Source organism: Chenopodium quinoa, unplaced genomic scaffold (assembly GCF_001683475.1).
Source record: "Chenopodium quinoa cultivar QQ74 unplaced genomic scaffold, ASM168347v1, whole genome shotgun sequence".
In the NCBI taxonomy this organism is placed as follows: domain Eukaryota; kingdom Viridiplantae; phylum Streptophyta; class Magnoliopsida; order Caryophyllales; family Amaranthaceae; genus Chenopodium; species Chenopodium quinoa.
In genome coordinates, this window is record NW_018743548.1 from 481,285 (window position 1) to 495,475 (window position 14,191).

General features: G+C 32.6%; 1 protein-coding gene across 2 annotated transcripts; it reads right to left on the minus strand.

Moving 5' to 3' along the window:
• Positions 1-1,800: 1,800 nt before the first annotated feature.
• Positions 1,801-12,389, minus strand: LOC110740253 (histidine-containing phosphotransfer protein 4-like). 2 transcript variants are annotated; one of them, XM_021920741.1, is made up of 6 exons: positions 12,210-12,389; positions 7,731-7,878; positions 2,851-2,981; positions 2,702-2,770; positions 2,393-2,464; positions 1,801-2,288 (listed from the first exon to the last, which is right to left on the minus strand). In XM_021920741.1, the coding sequence occupies exons 2-6, from the start codon at positions 7,761-7,763 to the stop codon at positions 2,189-2,191; spliced, it is 405 nt and encodes a 134-aa protein (XP_021776433.1). In that variant the 5' UTR covers positions 7,764-7,878; positions 12,210-12,389; the 3' UTR covers positions 1,801-2,188. The 2 variants fall into 2 exon arrangements, with proteins under 2 accessions (XP_021776433.1, XP_021776432.1); XM_021920740.1 differs by lacking the exons at positions 7,731-7,878; positions 12,210-12,389 and adding an exon at positions 3,628-3,963.
• Between the last annotated feature and the right edge of the window lie 1,802 nt (positions 12,390-14,191).

Consider the following 14,191-nt stretch of genomic DNA (forward strand, 5'->3'; position numbering starts at 1 on the left):
GATTCATGAATCCTCTTCCTTTCTATTTATGCCCCACCATCTTCTATTAAATTAGATATTTGCAAATTTAATATGACAAATTATTATAATTAGATTAATGACAATTTTAATATATTACAAAAATGTACAATTAATGATAATTTAAAATGCATAATTTAAATATGGAGAAAATATGGAGAAAATGAAGATTTTGAAAACATGGCAAATTTAGGTTCATTTTATAGAGAAAAAAAATATATAACCGTTGGTGTTTTTTTTTAAAAATAAGTTACCGTTTTTTTTATTACCGTTTGAATAATTATAACCGTTGTAAATGTCAACCAATTAGAAAACAACAAATGTCAGCAAAAGCAAGCAACACGTGGGCCCCTGCCAGCCAGCAGGAAGCTGCCACGTTGCACTTGCTGGTCCAGCCTTTTCTTTTAACTTTTTTTTTTTTTTGTCACGTTTCCCCACCTTTTCCAATCCCCTTCCCCATCTCTTCTTCCTCTTCCCAGGGAGCATTCACCATCTTCCTCTTCCTAAGAGGATTCACCATTTCAACTCTACAATCAAGGGGATTCCTCTTAAGAGGAGAGAGAAGGCTAAGAAGAGGGTGACTCCCTACCATTGTGCATGCTCTTAGGGTTGTTGGGATCCATTAGATTGTACTATAAAATAACAATATTAATAATTACTTAAAATTATTCGAACGAAACAACAACAATTTTTTATAATTAATAAATTGTTAAAGAGTAATTAAAAAAATAGACTTAACAAAAATATAATAACTTTAATATAAAATATATAAATAGCTTTAATAATAATTTAGATGATAAAAAGAAAATTAATTTTGTAATAGAATTGGGAGATAATTAAATATAGAGGATTTTTATGATTTTTGTAAGTGCACTAAAATATATGAAAATGGATGTCAATTTATAAAGGAAAATATTTTATAACCGTTGGTAATTTTTTTTTAAACATGACAATCAATTTTTAAACTAATAATCGTTGCAAAATAGTGCTACATTATAATTGGCCCTCAGCGCTGACAGGTCACGTGTCAGCGCCTCATTGGGCATGCTGACGCGCCATGTCAGCTAGTAACTTAAATTTTTTTTGCTGACCGCACCTCCACAACGACGAGTTTTGAGGTGGCGTCCGCGGCAAGAACAACAACCCGCAAAACTCGTCATTTTGAAGTGCAGCAAGCAAAAAAAAGTTAAATGAGTAGCAAGTGGTGGTGGAGCCCACCTACTACTGTTCATCCGCATTTTCCTCACGCCACGAGAATAATCAGTTTTCCTCATGAGGAAAAACCAACTTCCTCATTGCTGGGATGTCCATGAGGAAAATTTTTCTCATGAGGAAAATTTTCCTTAATGTCGTGATTGCTCTAATACTTTGTATATAGACGCTCGACCTAAATTGTACCATCAAAAATCTCCAAAAGGAACACACACCACTAGTACTAAGGTATGGGGAAAATATCAAACAATTGCAACGAACCATAATTTTGGATTTAGGGTTGAGATATATGATGAATGGTCTGGAGGTTTATTATTTTCCATATACATGTTCATGTAGAGTAGATTATTTTCGTTCTCTAGGACCATTCCTTATTATTAGAACTATTTTCGCCCAGGAGAAGATTTCATCAGTCCATGCAATAAACATCATCAAGCCTTCGATCTCAACTCTCTGCTATGAAGGCGATGAAGCTTTAATGCATGAGCATATTATGGGATACAAAGTACTCTCTCAAAGTGGCAAATTTTTATTTTTCCCAACAAAAGTGAACAAATCTTCAACAAACTACACAAAAGTGAACAAATTTTCAACACTGCTATGCACATTCCATGCTACATGCAGCATAAGATGAGTAGCAAGAGACGTGCTAACCGCATTACAAACTATCACTCAAAGTACATTCAATCACATACATGCACTTTGAACGTTCACACTATACTTATAAGTTCTAACAAAGGAATGAATAACCCCTTATGTAACACTCAAATCAGCTGAAAACAAATCTGCATTCATCTTCTGCTGTATTGGTATATATATAATTGCGCTGCTAAGTCATAGGAGACGACAAACATATCATGTACATACATACTTCTACAACTAAATTTAGCACAACATTATTACTGAATACTACATAATAGCAACATGTGTATCTCAACAACAGATGCGAGGTGCCTTCCTAAGTCCCTCCAGCTGAGCTCAACATCTGAAAATAAGTCTCAAGTTTCTTTCTCAACATCGCATGTTCTTGCTTTATCATCTGAAAAGTCTTGACACACCTAGAAACATGTGGAATCAATTAAATCATTGCAGTTGAGATTAACTCAAGTAACTTAAAAGGAAAAGAATTAGTGAATGTAATGTGATTGGGATTTTATTGTACCCTTCCGCTATTCCTGCTGCACAATATTTCCTGAACTGTGAGCATTCGAGTACTACTTTCTTAGCTCCAATGCTGCAAAATTTGCAAATATGAGGGAAAAATTGAGTTATATTCACTTTTTCATTTATTAATTTCTCCTAACAAGTACATCAGTCAATAAGCAGGAAAATACAAAAAAATAAAATATGGCTCAGCTAAACATATGGATCTTCAATTCTGCTATGTATATTTCAATACACGCCTCCATTTCATATATAAAATACGTCAATTCTAAGCTATGAGTCATAAGTTTAACTAAACAATTCATACCTTGAGCTACTGCCCTTAAACTGGTGCATGTAGTTGTCCAGCTTCTCAAAGTCAAATGGATATTTTGCACTGTATGAATTTATCAATCAATATGCTGTACAAAGACTGAAGCCAATATTAGATCGTTGGTCAGGTAAGAGTATACTCACAGTGCTTGGTCGATGTTTTGGATCAGTCTAACTGAATCAGTGTAATATGAGGTTACAATCTCCTCAACAAAATCAGGGTTGGCATCATCCTGTAATTCCTCTAGTTGAATAAATTGCTCATCAAGATATCCCTGCAGCATTGGCATCAAACATTCAAACTACTAATCAAGAATTCATGACTGGTAGTGGCAAAGCTGCATGCATCTGGCCTCCTCAGACGATTTGACCCTCCCAACAATGTGACCAACAGTAGAAGTGAAATTAAAACTGCAGAGCAAACCAAAATATTTCTAATAGATTTTGAACAAGAAACTTTCGAGTTTGAAGTGTCTCACCCACAAATTATCTACACAATTACCCTAGCTTCCTCTTAAAGTAGTCAGTCAGTCACATGTCAAGTGCATTCATCTTAAATCTCGTCCATAAAATTAATTTTCATATACTTGCACAATGAAGAAATTCCTTGAGAATATAAACTCAAGTTATTATTTAAATACAGCTTGTCTCCATAATGTGTATAAACTCTGCCATATTTCTAGTTAATGAGTTTCAATGGTTTTACATTATCCTCAAGTTCAGATATTACACTATAATTTCCAATTTTTCAAAAAATCAGAATGCAGAAACAGCAATGACTCCATAGTAATCCAAGCAATGATGTCCAGCCTTTCAAGGGGATCTCTTGATCCATTCATCATTTTTTTAAAAAAGACATGTTTGTGAAAAGAAACCAATAGCTATAAGTATCAGATGCATAAAAGAATAGAAACACTAAACCTGGTCAAATAGAGACCGCCTTAATTGCACAATTTGCTCTTGCAAAGACCGAGTATCCATTCTAGATTTATATAGTTGAACACAGGTCTCAACGGACATGCCTTATAAGCCAATTGATACTAGGCACGGATTGTCTAAACACATCAAAGAGCTACGAGTATTTATATAGTTATGATTCTTCAGCATGCAGTCAGAGATGCAAGATTTTGCTTTCTGACTGAGAATATGAATAGACAGCAGTCAATATCCTTATCCTTATGAACAACCAAGCAGATTCTTTTGTACCCACGTTACAATAGCCTTGAAATTGGAATCTTCTTTTGCACTTCTATCATTTCCTTACACCTATAGATGGATAAGTACATTCAAGTAGAAGGGAAATGAAAAGGAGGAATTAAAAGCAAGATTTGAAAGACTTGGGTGAATGTTAGGACAATTCTTTCACATTAAAAGAAGAGGGGGAACTTATTAAACGTGGATACAGGGTTGCCTTATTCTCTCATGAGATATTTTTCAGTAAAAACCATCTTAGGAAGGGTTTAGACACCATCATTATGCTATAAAATCTATTGGACACTATTAGGCATTTCCTTTTCTTAACTTTCTATGTCACAACTGAGAAATGTGATGTAAGCAGAGTAAAGACTTCAAGTGATTTCCGTCCAACAGCCTTACAGGCGGTTACAGCCAGACTAGAGAAGCACAACATAAAGCAAATGACAACTCCAAAACTGAAAAATTAAAGTGATCATACAGAGTAGAACAAAATTAAAAAACCATTTAGTGTTTAATCACAGAAGGGTAGGCTCAAGTTTGATCTTTTGTGTCTAACCTATGTGGCTATATATAGATAATCCACAATCATTGGCGGATCTACGTAGTAACAAGGGGTAGCAAATGCCACCTCCAGAAATTTGGTATAAAAAAATTAAAACTGAAGTTTTATACTAAATGCTAAACATTGCTGCAGTGGTACAAGGAGATTTGCTAAACTTTGAGTTGTGGGGCAAGGCCATGGTTCGACCCTCAACTTCTCTATTTTTTCATGACTTTTTCCTTTCTAAGTACAAAGTTCTTTTACCCATCTTTCTAGTACTTAAAACCTATCCTTGTTCTTTGTTCCAATTCAATTTCTCCCCTAAACTTTATTTTTCTTTTACTATGTACAGGTATAAGAAAACTACTAATAAGATTAAAAGTAATTTAAATCCTCCATTACTCGTATCTAATTTATCATTACTCTTATCAATAAGATTAAAACTATTAATAAGATTAAAAGTAATTTAAATTATTTGCAAAGTGTGAAGTATTTTATTTACCATAATGATAAATTAGATATGAATTGGAGTACAAAATTGCTAGTATTAATTTAAAAAAAAATATTAAATTTGATACTTCATACTAATATACTATTATGCAGTTTTTTTTTTTTATTTTTTATTTTGTTATTTTTGTAATTATATTTGATAAGTATAATATATCTTAGTAATAATTTTTTGAATAAGTTCTCAGTCAAATGTATGCATGTCCAAAATCAAATTATCAATTAATAAGGAGCACAACAATCTACTAACACATCACTGTCAAAAAAAAAAAAAAAAAAAAAAAAAAAAAAAGGAACTACCACAATGCATTACATCGAAAAAATCACTCGGGTATTATTTTGCTTTGGGGTAATTTTTTCATATAAATCCATAAAATAAACTCTGATTTTAATTTTAGTTTTAAATTTTCTTAAACAACTACGCGCTACTATGCTACCCCTGATTGGAAATCCTGAATCCGCCACTGTCCATAATACTTAGAAACTAAAACAGCCTTACTTTAACATTCTCATTAAACATTACAAATCTCTGTCGTTTCATTGACGGGTTTTCATAAATTCAAGACCGAATACACATGTACAGTAAAATCATTATGCACACTATATTATGCCCAGGAGAATCCAAGCAGACAATGAACATTAATACAAAGATAACGAAAAAGTGGAAAGAACCAATAAAAAAAGTGCAACATTATACTAAGTTCATAAAGGCATAATGAACAAGAACAGCCAATTTTTAACAATCCAAAGGGGAATGGATGATAGTCATTGTAAAGCAAAGTAATATCAAAAAGTAAAATCATTATAATGTTTTGAGGATGCTTCTCTATTCTGCTTTGCATTTTACGCAATGCTTATTTACATTAATTCTAAACAACTCTTAGATTGAGGTATATGGTTACAAATTTGAAGTTCTTATCTTATTCCACTGGGAACCAGGAAAAGAAAATGCACCCAACTCCGATTGAAATGTTACTATCAAAGAATAAGATCCAATACAAACAGTGGCTTGCCATTTTGATGTTGGTAATGGTAAGTAGTATCACAGCTTTTGATCATCTCTAAAGGCCATACCCTCTGTTCAGCAGGACCTAAAAGGCTAAAATACCTCCACATGGATTCCAAATGTTCTAAGCTAAGTTTCATTAAGCTCGTTTATAAAGTGCCCACAAATAGAAATCATGGAAAACTAACCAAAGTGCTAAGGCTGGTCTTTCCAACTCATGACATGATTGTAGTTGTTCATTTAACTACATGTATTCATCGTAATCCAAGCTCACAACATGAATGTACAGATTCAGATATATAATTATACTTCAATACCATCATCTCCAATAGAATGTCTAGTTTCCTGATATTTGATGAAATTGGACTGCCAAGAGAAAGGAAAAAAAAAAAAACTAATGTTATGCATCTTTTAGTAGCATAGGTTTTTGTTTTTTTTTTTTTTTTTTTGACAAAAGAATTTCACTTCATTAAGAAAATGATGAAATGACATAATGAGTCTTTTCTTAAAGTAAATAATATTGGCCCTGTTTGGCAACGAGAATTTAGCTCTTAGCTATTTGTACGAGTTTTTTTTACTAGTTGTTCGTACTAGCTGTTTGTGTAAAAGTATTTGGTAAATAGGTTTTTATTGTGTAAATTTATTTTTATTTTTTTTGACAAAATTGTGTTAAGTTACCAATAAGGATAATATGCATGATTTATTATTAGCTTGAAGTCTCGAGCAAACTTAGTAAAGGCAGTAAATTAAATCAATCTTATGAAAGAAGAGTCATTTCCCCTCAACTACCACAAACCTCTCTCATAAAAAATCATTAGCTTAATCAAAATTAGCTTTTTGGACCCAAAACTCTCTTAACCAAACACTCATATTAGAGACTTGAGTTAGTCAAACCTTACTTTTGCCTCAAACCTCTCTATTTGCCCCAAACCTTTCCGAACAAAACAACCCTGATATTAAGCATTCTATGCCTTAAATTTATTCCTAAAGCACATATCAACCGTGATGATCATTGATCATAGCATAAAGGTAAAAGCACAGTTTAAAATCATAGAAACAGTGATTAAAAAAACCATAGCATCATCCAACAAACTCAGGTAACACCATATTTCTCTCTTTAATTTCCCAAATATTAGATGAGTAAATACTTTATTCAACATTATTCTTCCTTCAGTTTTTCCCTTCTAATGCCTCCTTAACCAGAAAACGGCGTAGAAATATAAATAAATAAAAAAAAGGTCGTCCAGTTTGTACTGCCATATTCCTCCCTGCTTTTGTTGAGAAGTTTCTCAAGCAACTTCCTCATTAATCATTGCACTAAAGATTAATCTCCATTAGAGATTACACGAGAGATTTTCTCCCATTCTAAAATAAAAGGAGACTAAGAAAACTGGAAAAAAATCATGATCTTTTTGGTGGGATTATGCAAATTATATAAGCTTTATGTATCCCGAAATAGATTGGAAAAAGATTAGTCATTGATACAATCAAACTTTCAAAAATATTTTTATAACTTTCACATAGCACAGAGTTTACAACTTGATAGTCATCAATCATAATTGATAGATATATACAAAAAGTAGACATCCATATCATCTTCAAACGGCTCATCACCACACAAGTGTTATTCATTAGAAAAAAAAATTGTTAACTTGTCATCAAAATACGTATGGTACTAAAACATAGATTGAAAAGGAACCAAAATATCAGAGATAATTTTTATAAAAAGCTAATGAAAACCTAAATAAATCTTGTGCAATGATTAGAACATACCTTAAATGAGCATGTTGGTCCATCATAAATCATTCTCTGGTAAGCTCACTGAGTATCTCAACCAAAGGACTCGTGTCGAGCCAAGAAGTCTCCATCTCACTTCATTTTTTATAAAAGGAAACTATTTGTTCCTTCATTGCTGTGATTTCTGCAAATGGGTATGGACCACATCAATAAACAAAAGCAATTGGTTGGCGACCTGAATCTACTAATCATTTATTCTTGACTTTCTTTTTCCACCCTTTCTAATTTCTGAGACATGCCACACAAGATATTCTAGCTTTCTTTCATAGTCTCTAGACTTTGATGTTGATAAGAATTCCATCTCAAGACATGATAAAATCGTACAATGAGGTCCATCCCTAAAAATGCCGTGGAGAAGACGTTGCAATACAGCCAACTTGACAGTTTTCATGAAAAGGAATGCATTCTACTTGAGATAAAAAGATTACTCGACTTATGAATGAATTCTGATTAAGAAAGAGGAAATACTCTATTTTGTAAGCACAATGATTTGAGATAAGCACAAAATTTGTGTGTTTTAGACTAGCATCATTACAATGCATTCTACTTGAGATAAAAAGATTACTCAACTCATGACTGAATTCTGATTAAGAAAGAGGAAATACTCTATTTTGTAAGCACACTGATTTGAAACAAGCACATAGATGAAAGTTGTGTGTTTTAGACTAGCATCATTACAATTTTCGACATCCAATGTGTTTCATGAAATCTTAATAGAAATTTTATGTAACAGCATCCATCGGTCAATAATTTTATTCATGCAGAGTATTTGCCAAAAAAGCAAAATGCCGTTGTGAAAGAGCCAATTATGATGGAGCACTATATAACTATATAGCTAAACCCTGAGCTAACAATCTTTGCAACTGTAAAAACTAAAAAGTAGTTGTTGCTTTAACATCTCTAACTCCCTTGATTCTTCTTTATAACCAAAAATTTCAAATTATGAGTCTTTTTTCCATAGGAGTTATAATGATTCATTTTGAGAAGTTTGTTACGTGAGCTTAAGCTAGTAATATCTATATACTGTGAAAAAACTAAAGAGGCTAAACTAATGATATAAGCATACATGACTAGGTAAAGAACAGAAAGCCAGAAACAGTCTGAATCAAAGTCCAGAATGAGTTGTGCCTGACATAATGCATTAACTTTAGTTCGAAAGGGGGGAATATAGAAAATGGAAACCCAAATAGCAACCCAGAGAGGGAATGAGAAAGAAAAAGAGACATAGCAAGAAATGGCTAGTACTGAACATAATTCCTTGAACAAAGGAGCGCACACGTGTCTTAAATGGAGAGGTTAATATAAGCATTTGCTATGCCTTGTTGATAACTTCCCCACCTCATGAATATGCTCATGTAGCTACAATACAAAATCTTGTGGGCGACGAGGAATCGATCAAAGGCTAGAAATAAAGTTTCTTTTTACTCCAACTTGCAAATGTCTCTCACAGCATCAAGCTAGTGACTCAGTAGGCATCATATCTATATCAGACACAAAACTTAGTCTGATTGCTTCATCACACAACCCCAATAATCAAAATATTTACCTGATTCACTTCAATGGGACAGTATGGCATTTACCTAGCTAATTGTAGTAACAGGTGAAATTAACAATTAGAAGTTTGAAAAAAAAAAAAAAAATTGCAAATGACAGTACTTAATTTGCTCTCAACATGATAGAATGTTGCCACAATAAGTATTAACAACTGTATGCAAAAGATGCTATTAAGTAGGCCAAAACTCTAATTGAGAACATTAATTACTAAGCAAGGATAGAGCATCATAACTGAGTCAAATCTCAAACTGATTAAACTTCACCGAGATAGTAAATGCTAGGCAAAATAAGTAAACAAGGGCTATATATATATATGACAACAAGATATGCAATTAAAAAAACAAATTCCAATGCCATATTTTCCTACCAGCAGATTCTAATAATAAACAAAATAAGTGAAAAGAACAATCACTGCAGAACAATCTAGAAATATCTTTCATTAGCCATTGAAAGACCTCCACAACTATAGCACAGAATATAGAATCCAAAAGATATAATGCTAAGCAAATTATGCCTAATTGCACCAAAATGACAACTACAGGTTATTAATTTCATAGTCTGTCAAACGGAAAAGGAAAGAAAACTTTGTATTGCACCAAAATGCTTCTTTCATAGGCACTTTTAAAGGATGATAAATATATGTTAACTAATCAATTAAAAATATACCATAGAATTACAAATTTATGTAAATCCATATGTCTTTGTCTCCTCTTATCTAATATGTGACCACTATGGACCAGAAAACCTATGCGAATGACCAATGAGGAATTAAAGGAGATATATTTATAGACTTAAGGGAATTATATACATTAACTTTATAGCTACTATGTATTTCAAACTTTCTCAACTTGTTAGCTTCTTCTGAGTATACAGAAGAGTAGATAACTCAGTAAGCTAGTACCATAGAATGGAATTAAAAAAAACATAGCCAAGCAAATTTCAACTCTCATCCTCATATTGATTTCAAGACTGATCAGAAGTTCCACCTAGCATATATGTTACACAGTCTGCTAATTCTTCCCCCCATCCACCCTGGAACTACAATTCGAAAAGTAGTATTTGGTACAGTGAGCACTTTTGGACTAATTTAACACATTTAAGTAGCCAATTGTATCCCGTACCCTTCTGCATGTCTAACAGTGCCGCTAATTTGGTAACACAAAATAACATTATTAAACCTCTCTAGGAAAAACTTCTAAATGCTAGAATAATAGGTATCTAAGATCTAAGACAATGAAATTTTTACCCTCATTTCGTAAAGCACAACTGTGAACGTTGAAATGAAACAGTTAACCCAACTCAACCAAATAGCATTGTGTTGTCCTGATTTCTTTACCCTCCCTTTCTCTTTTCTTTATTCTTGAGTTGTCCTGTAGACACCATCTAAACCTCAGTTAACTATAGAACTACCCTTAGAAAAAGGAGCAAAATCCAGATTGAAAGTGGTATGTTAAGCGAGAAATGAAACTGCCAAATTTCCATGCAAGAACTTCCTTCAATCACAAACAGTCCATCCAAAGTCTAAAAATTCCATGAAATAGATATTTACTAAAATTTGAGCTTCAAGTCCAGTCCTCCCACCAAGAAGTAACCCAAGTAACTTGCTAGAGGCATAACAAAAGAAGGATAAAGTGCAATCCATTCTATTAGTACAAGATTTCTGACACCAAGTTCGTACTGTTTATCCCTTTGCAGGTTCTTCACTTTATTCTTCCAACTTGCCAAACATATAATTTAAGGTATGAAAACAGTGTAGCAGCTCTCAAGTGATGTGAGTTTAAATGCAGCTATTGATGTCGGCTCATCTAAACTGGTATTAAGTCAGCAGCAGAAGTGTGCTGCACTTGATAAAGGATTACTCCTAAATTAAGGGTAACTACTAAAGAAGATCCTGGCAACTACACTTTTAAAAAAAAAGGAAAAAAAAAAAATAAATAGTATACATGCATTTTCCCAATTGCTTGTAGCAGCTGGTTCCCCATTGTTCTAGCCAACATTATTGTATTCATTTGAAAAGTCGCTATCTACTAATAAGTTCAAGCCTCAAACTCTACATACATTCATGATCCTTAAACAATGGTGAGTACTTAAAGTTGCAAGCTTGCAATAGATCGATCAATATAACTCTCAAAAAAAGTTAGTGAGTGCCCATTTCAACCAATTATCAATTTATCATCTAAAATGAGTTTTTATGTTTTATTATATATCCACTACTAATCCACAAGTCTAAAAGTAAAAATTCATATATCATATTGTCACGCTCACAGCATCGTCCTATGCCCAGTACGAAAAACATAGAGGAGCTAAAGCAAATTTTACTCGTAAAATATTATCACAGGACTTCTCCTTCAATTCATTATCCTCTTCATTTTTCATTTGGTCATCCAAGAACAACATTCATTCTCCTCTCTCTTTACTTCCCTACGTTGCTTCATTCTACTCTATACATAGACAACATACTATAAAGGACAATTTGATTAATTAGAAGCCCAATGATTTTGATCGTACATCTTTCCTAGATGTGCGGTAGCATGGTCCCCTTAGATCCCCCCTCTAAACACATTAACCTAAATCAAAATCCGTGACCCACGACATAAGGTGGCAAATATTATTTTACGAGTACCAATTAAGTTAGCCGACATTCAAAAAATATATGAGTATAATGTGTCACAAATCTTGTAACAACATTACAAAACCAAATTAAGAAAATTCACAGCCAAATATATGTTCATTTTTCATTATAAAGCGCATCAATTACACAAACCAATATATTGCACCCATGACCCATCATCAACAAAAATAATTAGAAAATGAAAACCAATAATTCAAGAAGTTTTCTGCACCATTATATAACAATCTATTAGGAAATTATTAGTGAGGGAGAAAAATAAATGAAAATACCTTATGGGGTTGTTGATTTCAGAACAATTTGCTGAAGAAAGAACAAAATTTCACCAGCTCTTGGTGATTGGTGGTGTAATGGGGTTTTATAAAGTGCCGTTGTTCTAAATACTATGGTGTCTACATCATTCGATCGTACCAATTTTTGGGTGTAGCCACTTCCACTTCCACTTCCACTTCCACTATATGAGGATCGTACAAATTTGATAACAATGCACGAATTTCAGAGGTGGCAAATGTCCATGAATCATGATGACGGAAAGTACATGTAGGTATCAACATACCACCACCTGTCCCACTTATTCCTCGAGTAGGGAGGGTGTTGACTTGTTGACTTAGATCCGATAAAATTGACTTGATTTATACAAAAAGTAAAATGGTTTCATCTGTTTCTAAAGTTGTGAATACTGACATGATGACTTGGCTTACTAATTCGAATAGAGAGGGTGTAGTTAAACTGATAAGTCTTGATTTACTCAAAAGGTAAAGTGGTTTCATTTGTTTATAAGGTATGAAATGTGAATACAAGCATGTTAACTTATCCGCTAACTCAAACAGGGAGGGTGTCAAGTCAGACCTAATAAAATTGACTTGATTTACATGAAAAGTAAAACGGTTTCGCCTAGTTCTAAAGTTGTGAATACAGACATAAGGACATATAGACTTAAATTTTGGGTGAAAGCTCATAACCTCACCTTATTTTTCACTTATCTAAACAAATCTCAATTCATTTTAGTTGTTAAGTAAATTTGAGTAATCCTTATTGTAATTTACTTTGTACATTTGTTTAAGTTATACATTATCTAAACTTATGTCACTTAAAATAAGAAGTGAGCCGAATATGGCCTAAACTTTTTTTTTTTTTTTTTTTGACAAAGCCTCCAATCCACCATAAAGCCCACGACTACTCTGCATGTCCTCATCAAATCTTCTGATGCTCCAATGGCAAGTCTTGAAAAATTAGTAACCCTGAAAAGCACAACAGAATATATATAATCTAAATAATAAAGGCCGGAAAAATCTAAGATTTGTAGATAAATAAATAAAGTTTCATGGGCACTTGTCAAATATAATGGGTTTTGAATAAATTATGTCCTTTATTAATATTTATAAATAAAATCGAGAAAAAAATAAATAAATAAATAAAATAGTGCAAATACATGACTCAATATTCTCAAAATTAGAGCTTAATTTTTATTTTATTTTTTTTCATTTTGTCATTCACTATATTTTGATCTTTTAAAATAAAACAAGAAAATGTAACATGATTTTAGTGGTAAGACATTTAGGGCCTGTTATGTTCACCTTATTTTCATTTATTTCAGATCTAATAAATTCAAATAAGTTCAGTTAAGTTCAGATTAGTTCAGTTCAGGAATATTAAGTTCTGATAAGGGTTACCTAACTTCAAATTACAATTAAAATAAGTTTTAATAAGTTCTAATAAGTTCATATAAGATCTGATAAGTAAAAATCAAATGAATAGAATACATTCTTAGTGTTGAAAGTAAGGTAGCATGTTCAAATCATATGTAGACTACAAATATCATTATGTGCTCTTAAGGAATTAAGGTAGCATGCTCCACATCATGAATTCATCACCCATGGTGCACAAATATTCACGATATAGATGAAACTCGGCGTAGAATGGATCTCTTTAAAGAGTAAAACAATGTGAATCTCAACCAATAGTGTGTAGATTTGTTCTCTTATCCATTTAATAAAATCCTCTAATTAGATCAAGGTTAGCACAAATAAATCTCAAAAATAGGCTAAGGGTGAGTTTATCCCCAAACCCAGACTCCAAACTCTGCCACACAGTGTCGGGGCTAAAATTGCAAATTATTTTTGGGGCCCTGTTCAACTTTTTAAAATGGGGTCTTCTACTCGATAAATTTAATACCCAATTTTTATTTGATAAAAACATTCGTTACATCAGAAAATTCGTCAAAATTAAATTTTCCTGTTTAGCACTGTGCAAA